The 17,794-nt window shown below is 39.5% G+C and overlaps 1 protein-coding gene across 1 annotated transcript in view; it reads left to right on the top strand.

Annotated features, from left to right (window-relative positions):
- Positions 1-1,535: 1,535 nt before the first annotated feature.
- Positions 1,536-17,794, top strand: part of LEO1 (LEO1 homolog, Paf1/RNA polymerase II complex component) — a 33,989-nt gene continuing 17,730 nt past the window's right edge. The window contains exons 1-6 of the mRNA XM_001501499.6: positions 1,536-2,252; positions 9,852-10,607; positions 12,518-12,622; positions 15,582-15,676; positions 16,379-16,524; positions 17,280-17,364. Of these exons, the coding sequence (XP_001501549.1) occupies positions 2,195-2,252; positions 9,852-10,607; positions 12,518-12,622; positions 15,582-15,676; positions 16,379-16,524; positions 17,280-17,364 (1,245 nt within the window). The 5' untranslated portion in view covers positions 1,536-2,194. The remainder of the gene's footprint in view (positions 2,253-9,851; positions 10,608-12,517; positions 12,623-15,581; positions 15,677-16,378; positions 16,525-17,279; positions 17,365-17,794) is intronic.

Below are 17,794 nucleotides of genomic sequence, written 5' to 3' on the forward strand. Positions count from 1 at the left end.
AGTCATTCCATCTCCAGGGGATATGTTCCAAGACCCCCAGTGGATCCCTGAAACCCTGGGTAGTACCAAACCCTATTTATACCATGCTTTTTCTATGCATACATACCTATGACGAAGTTTAATATATAAGTTAGGCATACTAAGAGATTAACAATGACTAATAATAAAATAGAACAATTATAACAATGTACTATAATAAAAGTTACTGTAGATCTTAGCAACCTTAGCATACGATTTTTTCTTTCCTTATTAAGCTGAGAACTTTCACCTTTTGATTTAAATGAAGCACTTCAAGGCTTCTCTTTGGCATATCTGAATTGCCAGCATCACTACTCTTGGCTTTGGAAGTCATTATAAAGTAAAACAAGGGTTAGTTGAACACAAGCACTGCAATACCTCAACAATTGATCTAATAACTGAGCTGGTTGTTAAGCGACTAACCGGCAAGTGGCTATACAGTGTGGATATGCTGGACAAAGGGATGATTCACACGGGGCAGCACAAGATTTCATTATGCTACTCAGAACAGCATGCAATTTAAAATATGAATTGTTTATTTCTATAATTTTTCATTTAATATTTTCAGACTTTGGTTGACCATGGGTAACTGAAAGTATGGAAAGTGAAACCATGGATAAAAGGGTACTACTGTACTGTCTGATTTTATAATGTACAATTGTAGCCACATTTCCTAGCAAAATCAAACTTTTTCAGGGTGGGGGGAGGGGGCAGCAGCTCCGTGGCCCAGGGGTTGGTTAAGTTCCGTGCTCCACTTCCATGTACCCGGGGTTTGTGGTTCAGATCCTGGGCGCAGGCTCACAGACTGCTCATCAAGCCATGCTGAGGCGGCGCCCCACATAGAAGAACTAGAATGACTTACAACTAGCATACACAACTATGTACTGGGGCCTTGGGGAGAAGAAGAAGAAGAAAACTTTCCCAACAAAATATATAAGCCAACAAAATAAGCCAATGGAACCCTCTGAATAGTGTTTTTCTAGCTGCAGGTTGCAACCCATTAGTAAAGTAGGAAATTAATGTACTGAGTGCACCATCAGCCAGCATCAAAAACAAAACGAAATAAAAGCCGAAACAGAATAAAATAGAAAAGAATAGGAAATCTCAGACTGCATCTTAATAGTAAGGGAAATATTGTTTTGTGAAATATTTATTTCAATTTTATACCTAAAATGTGTATTGGGTTAGGATGGAAAATTTATGATGCTTGAGACACACTGCTCTAAAGCTGCAGTTGTGGTTTGAGACATACCCTATCAAGGGGTCTGAGAGGGCCAGCCTGGGTGACCTAGTGGCTAAGTTGAGCATCCTCCCTTTCCAGCCCAGTTTGGATCCTGGGGCAGGACATACACTACTCCTCTGTTAGCAGCCATGCTGATGCAGCAGGCCCACATAAAAAAAGGGGGGGGGAAAAAAAAAGGAGGACAATAGGCAACGGATGTTAGCTCAGGGTGAATCTTCCCCAGCAAAAAAAAAAAAAAAAAAAAGAAGTCTGAGCAGTCCTTCCTTTCCAGATTACATACATATCCGTGTAAAGCCAGATTTTCTTTATATGCTTCAACCGAAACATTTCCCGACAGATTGAACGCAGAAGCAGGTATGAGAATTTCAGCTCTTTTAAGCCAGACATCGCAGTTATTTTCCAAAACTGAAACAATTCCACTCTTCTAATTTTTTTTGTTTTAGGAAAAATAGTCAAAGATTTTAAATGCTATTTATCCTAACCTGTTTATCATTTTAAAGTGAATTTTTAAAATCTCTGCTATAATTACTAATACCGTAAACAGACAGATGTAACCCACATCATCATACGCGCTTTGGAGTTCTCGATCGTCTGAGCACCGCGGGTCGGCATAAAACAAAGGACTTCAGGCCTGATTCAGGGCAGGCCCCAAGCACCGCCCACTCCACCGGCACCCAGACGGGGAACGCCCCCGTGCCCGGCGAGAATCCTGGCGAATAAGAGCAGACATTGACGAAAGGGCGGGGTCTGTTCACCGTGAGGACGTCCAGGAGTCGATAAGCACTGGTTCACAGCGCACGCGAAAACTAGGTCACAGAAGGAAAGGAGCCTCGTAGCGAATCTTTGCGACACTGTCGCGTTTCGTTGGTTCCGTGCCGTAAAGAAAGCCTCGGGAGCAGCGCCCAGCCGAGGCAGCCGAGGAGGTGCGGGGCAATGGCGGATATGGAGGACCTCTTCGGGAGCGACGCCGACAGTGATGCCGAACGTAAAGGTGGGATCAGCCGGGCTTCGGGAGAGGGGTGCGTGGCGGGGCTTCTGCGGCGGGAGGCCGACAGCGGTCCAGTTCCGGGTGTGCGAACGCTCCGGCGTTGCGGGCGAGTGGTGGCGCTTCCTCCGCTCCTGCTTCAGCGCCCCCTGCACTCCCGGCGGTGCCAGCCTCCCCGGCGGCGGGAATGGAGGGACAGACACAGCGTGTGCACCTCGAGGTCCTTCGTGGAGCATGCGATGCTTGGGAGCGAGTGGAGCGAAGGGGGCGCGGGGCCGGGGTGGAGGCGCTGGCGAGCCTGCGCAGCCCGGGGAGGAACTTCGGGGTCCTGCTCTGTCCTGTCTGGCACAGGGGAGCGCAGAGTAAGAGCTGTTTGTGAATGAATGGAAAGCAAGTGTTCAGGAATTTGGGGATGGGGTAGACGAATTTACAGAGGGCCTCAGAATGCGCTCTTGAATGAAACCAGAGCATGGCCCGTTGGGGAGTGTGACAGGTCTGGGTAAGGAGACCGGGAAGGATACCGGCTTAGCGCTACACATAGGCTTTATGCACCGGAGAGAATGTGATTCTGAGAGCCTGTGCAGAAACTCTAGAATTTTTTCAGTCTGTGGCATTAGATTGGGGAACATATGGGGTCTGTGTTTGGAGAGGAGCGATGAAGGATTTGTTGATGAGTGAATGAGTGTTTATGGTGCATGGAGTATTTCTGGCACAAGGACTGTGGATATTTGAGTTTGAAATATGAATAGGAGTTATTTGAAGTGAGAAAGGGCTCAAGACCAAATTCATAATTCTTGCAACCCTTCAGGCTCAAAGTAACGTGTGTACTTTTTTCCTTAGCAAAGTGCATTATTGTGGGGTTTTTTTTCCCCTTTCTCCAACTCCAATTCATATTTTTTAGAGCGAGCTCCAGCTGGAAATCTGGAGTGAGGGCTCTGTTGGGATGGGTATCCAGGAGATTCTAGTCAGGATGAGTCTGGAAGTAGAGAATCCTGTATACTAACTCTTGTTCCTCTACCTTTGCTCATGTTTTCATTTTCCCCTGTCCATATCCCATTTGCCCTTCAAGGCACTGTTCTATGTGAACTCACTTGATGGAGTTGTTCATTCATTCAGTAAGTATTTATTGATCCCCTATCATGTTCCAGCTACTTTGCAAGGTGTTGGGGATATAATAATGAAAAGATCATCTCTGCCCCCCCCCCCCCCCCCAGTTTACATCGATGCATATTTGGTAAATAATTGGATGGGTAGAAGCAATAGTTTAGTAAGGTGTACCCTGCGGTTTCTTCCCGTTGCAAACTCAGAGAGTGTGTGGGGAAGTGATGTATGGAGATGGTTGCTTCTCTGGGCTTCATGTTTTACCTTGTAGATCTTGCTGCTTTGTTCCATCATACCATCGGATAATAGGACTCTATAGGATTTACTTCCAAATCTGCCTTTGAAGGTTTCTGGTGGTCCTGAAGGTAGTATGGATGTGACAGGGTAATTTCTGTTCTGCCTAGCATGTTTCATTATCTCCTTGTGCTAAGAGAGTTGTGGAAAATAACTACACCTGACAAATTTCTTGACATAACAATAGGTAGACTCCCTACCTGGGCCCAGCGTGTCTTTTTTAAACGTGCCAGATTGTCTTTAATTTCTTTAAACAATGTCTCATAGTTTTTATTGTTTAAATCATGCACCTCCTAGCATAAATTTATTCCTAAGTATTTTATTCTTTTGGATACTACTGCAAATGGAATTTTCTTAATTTCGTTTTTGGATTGTTCATTGCCAGTGTATAGAAATACAGCTGATTTTTGTATGTTAATCTTGTGTCTTGTAACCTTGCTGCTTGTATTAGCTTTAATAGTTTTTTTTTTTGAGTATTCTTTAGGATTTTCTGAATTTAAGATCATGTCATCTGCGAATATAGTTTTACCTCTTCCTTTTCAATTCGGATGCTTTTTATTTAGTTTTCTTGCCTAATCGCCTCGGCCAGAACTTTCTCTATATCGTCGAATGGAAATAGTGAGAGTGGCGGTCCTTGTCTTGTTCCTGATCTTAGGAAAACAGCATCCATGCCTTCACCATTACACGTGCTGTTAGCTGTGGGGGTTTTCTCAGATGCCCTCCGGGCTGAGGAAATTCCCTTCTATGCCTAGTTGTTGAGTGGTTTTATCATGAAAAAGTGTTGGATTTTGTCAAATGCCTTTTCTGCATCAATTAGATGATCACTTTCTTTTCCTTTATTTTATTAATAAGATGTTTCACTTTGATTTTTAGGTGTTGAGCCAACCGTTGTATTCCTAGGATAACTCCCATTTGATCATTTTAATATGTTGCTGGATTTGGTTTGCTAGTATTTTGGTTAGTATTTTTGCATTTGTATTCACAAAGGATATTGGTCTGTAGTTTTCCTTTTTTTGTGATGTCTTCATCTAGCTTTGGTATCAGGGTAATACTGGCCTCATAGAATGAGTTAGGAAGTGTTCTCTCTGCTTCAAGTTTTGGAAGAGTTTGAGAAGTATAGGCATTAATTATTTAAACGTTTGCTAGGATTCACCGGTGAAGCCATTTGGTCCTGGGCTTTTCTTTGTTGGAAATTTTTTGATTACTGATTCAGGCTCGACTTGTTACAGGTCTATTCAGATTTTCTATTTTGTCTTGAGCCAGTTTTGGCAGTTTGTGTGTTTCTAGGAATTAATCCATTTCATCTAAATTATCTAATTTGTTGGCATGCAGTTTGTATTATTCTCTTTTAATCCTTATTACTTCTGTAAGGTCAGTAGTAATGGTCCCACTTTCATGCCCAATTTGAGTAATTTGAGTCTTCTCTCTTTTTCTTGGTCAGTCTAACTAAAGGTTTGTCAATTTTGTGAGTGTTTTCAAAGAATGAACTTTTGGTTTCATTGGTTCTATTATTTTTCTATTCTCTATTTCATTTCTCTCCACCCTAGTCTTTATTATTTCTTTCCTTCTGCTTACTTTGGGTTTAGTTTCCTTTTTCTAGTTTCTTAAAGTAAAGGATTAGGTTACCAATTTGGGATTTTTCTTTTTCAACGTAGATGTTTACAGCTGCAAATTTCCCTTCAAGCACTGTTTTGTATGCATCCCTTAAGTATTGGTGTGCTGTGTTTTCATATTCATTCATCTCAGAATATTTTCTAATTTCCTTTACAATTTCTTCTTTGAACCCTTGATTATTTGAGCGCATTGTTTAATTTCTACGTGTTTGTGAATCTTCCAGATTTCCTTAAGATACTCGGTATGTTTTTAATTTTTTAAATTTATTGAGACTCGTTTTGTGTCCTAACATATGGTCTGTCCTGGAGAATGTTCTACGTGCGCTTGGGCAGCATGGAAATTCTGCTGTCCTTGGGTGGAGTGTTCTGTCACTGTCTGTTACGTCTGGTTATACTGTTGTTCAAGTCGTCTTTTCCTTATCCGTGTTCTGTGTTGTTGTCCTAGCCATTATTGAAAGAGTATTGAAGTTTCCAACTATTATTGTCGAGCTGTCTATTTCTCCCTTCAAGTCTGTCAGTTTTTGTTTTTAGGTGTATATATGTTTATAATGGATTGACCCTTTTATCATTTTATAATGTCCTTTTTTGTCTCTCGTAACAATTTTGTCTTAAGATTTGTTTTGTCTTACGTTAGGATAACCACTATAGCTTTCTTTTGGTTACCGTTTACATGCAGTATCTTTTTCCATCCTTTCACTTTCAACCTATTTGTGTATTTGGTTCTAAAGTGACCGCATATGGATAGATTATTTTTAAAATCCATTCTGCCAATTTCTGCCTTTTCGTTGGAGAGGTTAATCCATTTCCCTTTAAAGTAATTACTGATAAGGAAGTCTGCCATTTTGCTCTTGGCTTTCTATATGTCATATCTTTTTTGTTCATTCATTCCTCTAATACTGTCTTTGTTTATAACTAATTTTCTTCTAGTGTACTGTTTTGATTCCCTTGTTTCTTTTTCTGTATATTTTTTCGTTTTTTCTTAGTGATTACTCTGGTGATTACAATTAACATCTTAATTTATAACAATCTAGTTTGGATTAATACCAACTTAATTTCAGTAATATAGAAAAACTTTTTTCAATATAGCTCTACCCTCTCTTGCTTTTATGTTGTTATTGTCACAAATTACATCTTTATACATTGTCTGCCCAGTGACATGGATTTATAATTATTGTTTTATGTAATTGCCTCTTAAATCTAATTGAAATAGAGGAGTTACTAACCAGAAATCCATTAATACTGACTTTCATACTTACCTCTTTAGTTATCTGTACTGATGTTCTTTATGTCTTCATATGGATTCAAGTTATTGTCTTGTCTTTTATTTCAGCCCGAAGAACTCCCTGTAGCATTTCTTGTAGGGCAGGTCTACTAGCAACAAACTCTGTTTTTCTTTATCTGACAATGTCTTAATTTTGCCAGTTTGTTTTTTTGAGGTGAAATTCATATAAGAAACTGACCATTTTAAAGGGAGCAATTCAGTGGTATTTAGCACATTTACAAGGTTGTGCAACTACCACCTCTATCCAGTTCCAAAACATTTTCATCATCCCAAAATAAAACCCCACATCCATTAAGCAGTTATTTCCCGTTTGCTACTTTTCCAGCCCCTGTCAACCACCAGTCTGCTTTCTGTGTCTATAGATTTACCTATGCTGGATATTTCATATAAATGGAATCATACAATGTGTTGCCTTTTGTGTCTGGTTTCTTTCACTTAACATAATGTTTTCAGGGTTCATCCACATTGTGGTAAGTACTGCCTTCCTTTTTAGCTACTAAGTAATATTCCACAGTATGTATATATCACAATTTGTTTATCTATTCAACCATTGATGGATGTTAAGTTGTTTCCATCTTTTGGCTGTTTGAATAGTGATGTTATGAATATTTATGTACAAGTATTTGCTTGAGTGCCCGTTTTCAGTTCTTTTGGGTATTTACAAAGGAGTAGAATTGCTGAGTCATGGTAATTCTTTGTTTAACATTTTGAGGAACAACTAAACCATTTTCCACAGCAGACCATTTTATGCCACCAATAGTGTTCAAGCATTCCATTTCTTCACGTCCTTGCCAACACTTGTTTTTTCATTTTTTCTTTTTTTAGCATAGCCATCCCTGTTGGTGTCAAGTGGTATCTCGTTGTTTTGATTTCTATTTCCTAATGGCTAATGATGCTGAGCAGCTTTTCATGTGCTTGTTGGCTGTTTGTATAATTTTGGAGAAATGTCTCTTCAGTTCCTTTGTCCATTTTTTAATTGGGTTGTCTTTTTGTTGTTGAGTTGTAAATTTTTCATATAGTCTTGATACTGGACACTTATCAGATACATGGTTTGCAAATATTTCCTCACTTTCTTAATGATATATTTTGTTGCACAAAAGTTTTTCATTTTCAGGGAGTCCTATTTATCTATTTTTTTCTTTTTCTTGCTCATATCTCTTTCGTTTTGAAGCATAGTATTGCTGGGTATGGATTCTTGGTTGACAGTCTTTTCCTGTCACCACTTTAAATATGTCATCCCACTGCCTTGGTTTCCATGGTTTCTGATGAGAAATACCTGTTGTCTTCATTGAGGATCCTTTATATGGGGCAAGTTGCTTCTCTTTTGCTGCTTTCAGGATTCTTTCTTTGTGTTTGTTGTGTTGTGTCTAGGTGTGGATCTCTTTAACTTTATCCTAGTTAGCATTCATTAAGCTTCTTGGATGTATAGGTTGATCTCTTTCATCAAATTTGAGAGTTTCAGCCATTATTTCTTCAAATATTCTTTCTGCCCTTTCTTTCCTCTTATCCTAAAACTCCTATTATGTATATGTTGATACACTTGATGGTATCCCACAAGTCTTTTAGATTTTCTTCATTTTTCTTCATTTTTTTGCTCTTTCTGTTCCTCACACTGGATAATCTCAATTGACCTATCTTAACATTTGCTAATTCTTTCTTCTTCCTGCTCACATCATTTAACTCTTTTGGGTAATTTTTCATTTCTGTTATAGTGCTTTTCAACTCCAGAGTTTGTTTGGTTCTTTTTTTTTTTTAAAGATTTTATTTTTTCCTTATTCTCCCCAAAGCTCCCTGGTACATAGTTGTATATTCTTCGTTGTGGGTCCTTCTATTGTGGCATGTGGGACGCTGCCTCAGCGTGGTTTGATGAGCAGTGCCATGTCCGTGCCCAGGATTTGAACCAACGAAACACTGGGCGGCCTGCAGCGTAGCACACGAACTTAACCACTCGGCCATGGGGCCAGCCCCTCTATTTGGTTCTTTTTTATAATATCTGTCTTTTTATTGATATCCTCTATTTTCATTTTCATTGTCTGGGCTTCTTTAGGGACAGTTTCTAGCGTTTTTTTTTCATATGTATGAGCCATACTTCCTTGTTTTTTGCATGCCTTATAATTTTTTGTTGATAACTGGGCATTTTGAATATTATAATATGACAACTCAAGAGATCATGTTCTCCCCTCTCCCCAGGATCTGTCGTTGCTGTTTATTTTAGTGGTGGTTGTTTAGTGACTCTTGAACTAATATTGTAAAGTCTGCAATCTTTGTCATGTGTGGCCACTGAAGTCTCTGTTACGTTAGCTTAGTGGTCAGCTAGTGATTAGACAGAGATTTCCTTAGATGCCTAGAACAAAAAAAATCCGAAAAACCTCCCAGTTTTTGCGGATTGGCTCTGTGTGTGTGTTGGGGCGTGCTTTTAATACTAAACCAGGCAGTTTACAACCTGTCTTGGTCTTCTTGTTCTGCTTGCACAGAGCCTGAAGGTCAGCCAGAAGTGAAAGCTTAGGGCCTTCTCAGTTCTTTCTTGAATGTGTGCACAGCTCTGAGGAAGTGTGTGGGCTTCCAGATCTCTAGGAATATGTGGGAGCTTTTAAAAGCCCTTACTCCCCATATCCCGTATTATGCCATTCCTCAGCCTTTTTTCTTTTTTTTAAGATTTTTTTTATTCTTTCTTTTTCTCACCAAAGCCCCCTGGTACATAGTTGTATATTTTTAGTTGTGGGTCCTTCTAGTTGTGCCCCCAGCCTTTCTTCCCAGGCCTTTTGGTTAGGCTGTTGTTTGCCTCAGCTGCTATCCATTGTCCCAGGCAAAGGCAACTAATACATGTACCTGTGAATGTTTTTTGACAGATACTCCCAGGTAGCCACCTCAGCACTGGGAGGGTTCCAAGTTAAGTGAGAATAAAGTTAAAAGCTTTGAGCCAGTCATTCAGTGATGCGTCAGACAGATCAAAACTAACAACCATGATTCTTTGTGAATGAGGTCGCTTCTGCTCCCTGCAGTAGCAGTACATGTATCAGAAATTCAGGCTGTTATCTTCAAGCCACCATTGAGCTTGGGGGTGGGTTGTTGTGGGGGGACCAGCTTAAGTTAAAACACCACAAAACTTTGTTTTCTTACTGAGATTCAGCTGGTTTTTCTCGTTAAGCGTTTCCCTGGTTGCTACAACTTTTGGTTAATTTCCAGAATACCAAGAAAGTGGATTCTAACAGTTTTTGACAAATGTGTTCATTGCTTTTATGTTGGGATGTACTTTTGGTGTTTTTTACTCCGTCTTTTTTGCTGACATCATCTTGTGTTTATATGGTCCCATAGATTCTGATTCTGGATCAGACTCTGATTCTGACCAAGAGAACGTTGCTTCTGGGAGTAATGCCTCTGGAAGTGAAAGTGATCAAGATGAAAGAGGTGATTCAGGAAAACCAAGTAATAAGGAACTGTTTGGAGATGACAGTGAGGATGAGGGAGCTTCTCATCATAGTGGGAGTGATAATCACTCTGAAAGATCGGACAATAGATCAGAAGCTTCTGAGCGTTCTGACCATGAAGACAATGACCCCTCAGATGTAGATCAGCACAGTGGATCAGAAGCCCATAATGACGATGAAGATGAAGGTCATAGATCAGATGGAGGGAGCCATCACTCAGAAGCAGAAGGCTCTGAAAAAGCACATTCAGATGATGAAAAATGGGGCAGAGAAGATAAAAGTGACCAGTCAGATGATGAAAAGATACAAAATTCTGATGATGAAGAGAGGGCACAAGCATCTGATGAAGATAAGCTGCAGAATTCTGATGATGACGAGAAAATGCAGAACACAGATGACGAGGAGAGGCCTCAGCTGTCAGATGATGAGAGGCAGCAACTGTCTGAGGAGGAGAAGGCTAATTCTGATGAAGAACGGCCAGCAGCTTCTGATAATGATGATGAGAAGCAGAATTCTGATGATGAAGAACGGCCGCAGTTGTCTGATGAGGAGAAAATGCAAAATTCTGATGATGAAAGGCCACAGGCCTCGGATGAAGAACGCAGGCCTTCAGATGATGAAGAGGAACAGGACCATAAGTCAGGTAATACGTTTATGAGAACCAAAATGGTTTCGTAGAAGCATCCAGATACAGCAGTGGCCCATTCGTTTTTTCTTTTTTACATTCCCACCTTTAGTACCCTGTTTTTTTTCTTCTGTCCCTTCATTTCAACCTTTTCTAACTCTATGCATTTTGCTTTTTAAAAATTTTCCTATTCCATTTATTATTTCTATCTATTCCCCTTCCATTTATTAATTGATGATAGATCAGGAAGAAAAAAATTTGAAGAGGACAGTCCCGAAAACAGATGTATGGTGCTAAGGCAGCTAGATAATGAATAGAGTTGGTTCCATTTCTGTGGGTAACTGAAGAGCATGCCTCAGGAGAGAATAGATTTGCCTGGGGGAAAAATACCATTGAAATGTGGTAACTGTGCTGAGGTGTGAACACCATGTTTAGCTCAGTTTTTTGAGATCCAAAGTTTGATCATCCAGAGGTAATCAGGCTCCAAGGAGTTTACTCAAACTAATCAATTTCACAAGAAACTAATTTATAAAAATCGAATTGCAAATTTGTTCCTTTGAAGAGGATCAGTTATATCTCTTTTATCATTGTATGCTTCCCCCTGGGGAAAATCTACATTGGATGCCAAATTATAATAATCTGGAGGTTGCCTGGGAAGCATAACATCCAGTAAATGAAAACATGGCTGGCTGATCTCAGCTGTGATAGCTTGACGTGTGCGTCCTTATCCTAGGGAGATGTGCTTGGGTCAGAATACTCATTCCCTAAAGTTAACACATTCTTTACGTAGAATATTAAAAAAATTTAGAGATGTTGTTTCTTTGTGTTATATAAAAGTCATCTTGATTAGGTTGGAAGTCTTCCTGAAGTAATACCTGTATGGCTTCATTTCTATAGGTGGGTGATTCTAATTACCTGTTGATCCTGTCTTCTTAGAGAGCTTAAATACGGGAGGAGGGAGTTTTTCCGTGTAATCCATACCTCACACGATAGCATTCAAGACCACATTTTGGCATTATTTAGGAGAGGAGGTCAGAAAATTTTCAGAGATGGGTATAGGTCTGTATAGACTGTAGGACTGCAGTGGGAATTCCATAACTAGTTCTGGGTAGACTCATTTGTGCTGTTACCAGAATCAGTAAGGCTCATGCACTACGTCCCAAATACTAGCAGACTAACATAAGACCAGGGTCATAGTGGGGAATCTTGTAGCTGGTCATCCTGCTTAACCCTTAACTAGTTCTACAGTGGTTTAATTGATTATCTTGAAGTTTACCATTAGGTAAACAATTGTCCTCTCCAGAAATAATAATATGTTTCTCTCTTCATTCTATTTTTACCTCTTTTTTTCTTCTGTAATGAGTAATATATAAATTTAATCATAAATTTCAGTATTACTTTTCTCATTCTACCAAGTTTTTCTGCTTACAAAACCCAGTGTTCCTTTTATTAATTTTATTTTTAAGTTAACTGCGTTGATTTTTGTTGTGTGTGTATGTACGGTTCTATTAATATTAACGCCTGTATAGATTTGTGTAACCACCACCACAGTCAGGATACAGCACAGTTCCGTCACCCTAGCACACTCGCTCGTACTGTCCCTCTTGTGGTCACACCCTTCCCCCACCCCTGACTACTTCTCATCTGTCACTAAAGTTTTTTCTTTTCGAGAACATCATCATGTAAATGGAATCGTACAGTATGTAGCCTTTTTTCTTTCACTTTAGTCTTCTTTCACTTAGCGTAATGCATTTGAGATTCATCCGAATTGTTACATGTATCAGTAGTTGATTCTTATTTATTCCTGAGTAGTTTTCCATTGTGTGGGTGTACCCAGTTTGTTTATCTCCAGCGTTGCTTTTAAAACACAAAATTCAGAGTTGTGGTGTGACTGTGATTGTGCAGAACCTCTAATTCTGCTCTTACAGAATCTGCAAGAGGCAGTGATAGCGAAGATGAAGTTTTACGAATGAAACGCAAGAATGCAATTGCATCTGATTCAGAAGCGGATAGTGACACTGAGGTACCAAAAGGTACTCCAATTACTTCTTTTGTAATTTCCATCCCTCTTTCTGTCTTTAACTGTAGTGCGTTTCTCACCTGGGTGTTTACTCCAGACTGTAAGACCCACAGAAAAGAGTGGGGATACACTTAGTATACACAGGGAAATTGTACAGATATGAGAAACTCTCATGCTTAATCAGTTGAGGAAGAGCCTGCTTCCTCATTTATAGTTAAGAGTGAATCTGTTGTTAGGGGGCAGAGGCTCTGGTTGAAGTGGAGGTGGCAATGTCCATTCTTCAGTTTGAATGATGACAGTTCCAGGGCAGCTTGTTCTTAAGTTCTTAATAGGTTAATATCAGATGAAGAACTTGATTCTTTGAGCTGTGGGTTAGATGAAGAGTTCATAAAAACCCAGTGTTGGGGCTGGCCTGGTGGCGTCGTGGTTAAGTTCACTGCTCCACTTCCGTGGCCGGGGGTTCGCAGGTTTGGATCCCAGGTGCGGATCCCAGGTGCAGACCTACACGCCGCTCCTCAAGCTGTCCTCTTGGTGGTATCCTACATACAAAATAGAGGAAGATTGGCACAGATGTTAGCTCAGGGACAATCTTCCTCATCAACACACACATACACACACAAACAAAAAACCCGTGATTAGGTAAGATGGGTTTGTCTTAAGGCCAAAAGATCTACCTATTCATCTCTCTCTGTGACAATGTTTCAAATGGCAAATTACTATACAATAAGGATGTTAGTATAAAGATTACAGCAAGCATAATTTTGATAGTTTGATTGTACACATCCATTATTGTGCTGAATGTAATTAGGCATTAACATTAAATAGCTTATATAAAGTATCATAAGTAATGTTATACCTAAAGCAAACTTTTAGAGGGTCAACTAGAGAGAAAAGGAGAGAGCTGGACAGAACAGCAAGCTCTGGGATTTACCGAAAGATCATTACATCTATAGCTAGTAGTTATGTGCACAGACTTTTGGAAAAAAAAAAAAAAGGTGACCCAAGTTAGAGTCTTTGTGGCTCCATTTTCCAACTATATAATCTTGGTCAAATTAATTATTACACTTCAATTTTTGATATGTTAAAGGGAGATAATGATGCTAACCATCCTCTAGAGTTGTGAGAATTAGATATGGTTATTCTTTGATTTTGTTCACAGTTCTTTATTGAGAATATTCTGTGTGCTAGCACTCTTGAGGCACTGGGAATGTAGCAGTGATCAAAGCAGATCAACACCCCTCTACCTTGTAGAGCTCACATTCTGGTGGGCTCGAGGTAGGATAGGGAGACTGACAATAACACAGTAAGTAAGTTAAATATTTAGTATGTTGGATGGTGATAAGAACTAGGAAGAAAATAAATCAAGAAGGGACATGAGAGTGTTGGTGGGTGGGGTTGTAGTTTTGGTAATTTTATCATATAGATGCACTTTTAATACCCTGACTTCCTTGCCTCCTTCTCTTTTTTTTTTAATTAAGACTATTTTTTTAGAGTAGTTTAAGGTTCACAGCAAATTGAGAGGAAGGTACAGAGGTTTCCTATGTATCCCCTACCCCCACCACACATGCACAGCCTCCCCCATTATCAACATCCCCCAACAGAGTGGTACATTTGTTACAATTGATGACCCTACATTGACACATCATAATCACCCAAAGTTCATAGTTTACCCTACAGTTCACGCTTGGTGGTGTATGTTCTGTGGGTTTGGACAAATGTATAATGATGTATAACCATCATTATGGTATCATACAGAGTAGTTTCACTGCCCTAAAAATCCCCTGTGCTCTGCCTGTTTGTCCCTCCCTCCCCTTTAACCTCTGGCAACCACTGATCTTTTTACTGTTTCCATAGTTTTGCCTTTTTCAGAATGTCATACAGTGGGAATCATGTAGTATGTCACCTTTTCAGATTAGTTTCTTTCACTTGGTAATACGCATTTCAGTTTCCTCCATGTTTTTTCATTGCTTGACAGTTCATTTCGTTTTAGCACTGAATAATATTCCATTGTCTAAATGTACCAGTTTATCCATTCATCTACTGAAGGACATCTTGATTGCTTCCAAGTTTTGGCCATTATGAATAAAACTGCTACAGACATCCATGTGCAGGTTTTTGTGTGCACATAAGTTTGCAACTCCTTTGGGTAGATACCAAGGAGCGCAGTTGCTGGAGTGTCTGGTAAGAGTATGTTTAGTTTTGTAAGAAACCACCAAACTGTCTTCAAAGTGGCTGTATCATTTTGTGTTCTCACCAGCAATGAATGAGAATTCCTATTGCTCCACATTTTTGCCAGACTTTCGTGTTGTCAGAGTCTGGATTTCAGCCATTCTAATAGGTTGCCTCTTCTTTTTCAGTGATCTGTCCTCCACCTTGTTTCAGTAACTCACTTTCATAGTTTTATCCTAGACCATGTCACCAATAATTGTAACTCTTCTGTAATCTCAATTTTACGTTGTCCACTTTCTGACCGCCCCCCTGTCTTTCTGTTCTCCCCCTCTACTCCCCCACCTTGGTTTATCAGTTTATTACAGATTATTATGGTTGTTGCATTACCTGTATTGAGGTGAAGTTCTGCCTGAGAGGAGGGGGCTGGGTGGACTTGGACCTGTAATTTTAAAACTTGAGGGACTGTGTAGAGAATAGGCCTGTACGGGGGGCTTGTGTCCCGCGTTTGAGTGTCTAGACTGTAGGAGGACATTTGGGCTCCTGGGAATAAAGGAGAATGGAAGAACAAGGATGCCGAAAGTGGAGGGAGAAAGAAGTACCTTCTGTGCAGCTCTGCCTTTCACTGGGTTTGTCCCTTCCCTCGCCATAGACACACTAGTCAGATCTTTGAGAGCCAGGCTCAGAACTGTGTCTGGGTGGTTTCCTGGTGCCTGGTCTAGAAACTGGGGGAATATGTTGAAGTGATGACTTTGAAGAACCTGTTATAGGTATTAATACAGTGCATTTTTCCTCCTATGTTGAAGATAACAGTGGAACCATGGATCTATTTGGAGGTGCAGATGATATATCTTCAGGGAGTGATGGAGAAGATAAACCACCTACTCCAGGGCAGCCTGTTGTAAGTAAAATCACCAATGTGAACTGGGCCCTTATTCAAGGCTAAGTAAAAAGTTTCTGAGACTCAGGGTCTCTCTTATGCTGAGAAGAGGAAGTTGATAAGTGAATTGCAGTATGAAAATACAATGAACAGATGACTTTCTCAGTTATGTAGTGGACTCTTGGTTATGAGGGAGAGTAGAAATAACTGCCCTGGCACCACCATGCCATGGAATACTACTCTGCAATAAAAAGGATGAGCTATTGATACACACAACAAGTTGGATAAAGTTCCAGGGGCTTATGCTGAGTGAGAAAGAGCCAATACTAAAGGTTACATACTGTACAATTCCCCTTATATAACGTTCTTGAAATGGCAAAATTATTTTTTGTGCCAAGAAGAGTGTGCTGCTAATAATCTTCTCTGATTTTAATTGATAGAGTGACTTTATATATTGAAGTGTTGCTTAATTTCACACTTCTGTTGGTGAATATGTGGAAGATAGATTTATCACAAAATCTTATTTTCTTATATTGATGCTTCCAAACTTATCTTGTTTCCTATGAGGGTTTTTGGGAGCTGGGTGGGGAGGAGTGGGGACTGAGGGCTGCTTTAGTCCTAAAGGGGCGTCTCAGTATGCTTCTTGCCTACCTAAGTATGGAAGTTGAGCTAGACCATTTCTAAGGTCCTGTGAAGCTCTAAAATTCCATGATTCTTTTCTAGGATGAAAATGGGTTGCCTCAGGACCAACAGGAGGAGGAGCCAATTCCTGAGACCAGAATAGAAGTAGAAATACCCAAAGTAAACACTGATTTAGGAAACGACTTGTATTTTGTTAAACTGCCCAACTTTCTCAGTGTGGAGCCCAGGTAAGGGGATCAGTTAAAAGTGTTTCTAGATGTTGGTTAGAAATATGTTGAGTATTGGTATTTGTCTTATTTTACATGAGTTGACTAATCGCAAAGTAAAAACCTGGTCATGTATCTCTGAAAGAATAAATCAAGCATATCCTGTGATAGAAAAAAGTATGGACTATTGGTAACGGAGACTTTGAATGCTTATAATTGTTTTTAGCAGTTTAATACTTTCTTATGAATTAACAGACATCCTAAGTCTGGGTATTTTTGACTATTGCAGCCCTGAAAAAGCTGAAATTGAGTATGGTGAAGTTTGCTAGAGAAACTGCAAATGTCCACTGTAGCAGCCGTTGTGGATCTAGAAAAGCTGATGGTTTGGGACAGTTAAATAGTATTGATGAGTATTATTTGCTAAGTATTGTGAAAGCTCTTGTGCAATTTAAATTTTTTCCCCGAAGCAAAATGAGCTGGAAAGCTAGAGCTTGTGTGGCTTATTAGTTGGAAGACTTACATAAGAATAAAGAATATTTTGAATATTTAACTTTGCTTGCACTTTATTTCAAGCAATATGTATAAACCCCAAATTTCAAGAAGGTAGAGTAATTTGAATACTTCCTTGAAGTTGAACATGAAGATATTTGACCATTATGATTTTTAATTATGATTTTCTAATATAATGGTGTGTATTAATAGAGATACTATTACATGACAGTAGTACTATTCCTTACAAAATATGATTAATAGTTTATTTTAAAAACAATTTGTAGACCTTTTGATCCTCAGTATTACGAAGATGAATTTGAAGATGAAGAAATGCTGGATGAAGAAGGTCGAACCAGGCTGAAATTAAAGGTGCCATTCCATATTTCCTCCCTTTCTTTCATGAGATAAAACCTGGGGATACCAACTTGAGGCTTGAGCTTTTGAAAATGATTTTTTATGTTTCCTGTTTTATCAACAAATGAATTGTCTGCCTTTTCAGAATATTTTAAGGAAGAAAATATGTAGCTTTTCTCTGTAAAAATGTCAAGTTTTCGATCACTTCTTTCACTGTTACACTTTTTGATGTTTTCAAAAAGTGATTAGCTACTTCCTTCAGAATAGGTAATGCTGTGATTTGCTGTTTAGAACAACTGCCTCCCTATTTACTGTGGGTTAAGTTCTAGCAACTTCCTTCAAGAGGAAGTTCCTCAGGCTCTCTGATCTATTGATAAGCAAGTTACATACAAAAGGAGAATTTATTGCGGGTGCCTAACACTTCACTCTGTGGCTCTCTTTGTAC

The sequence above is a fragment of the Equus caballus genome, chromosome 1 (genome assembly GCF_041296265.1).
Source record: "Equus caballus isolate H_3958 breed thoroughbred chromosome 1, TB-T2T, whole genome shotgun sequence".
NCBI lineage: Eukaryota > Metazoa > Chordata > Mammalia > Perissodactyla > Equidae > Equus > Equus caballus.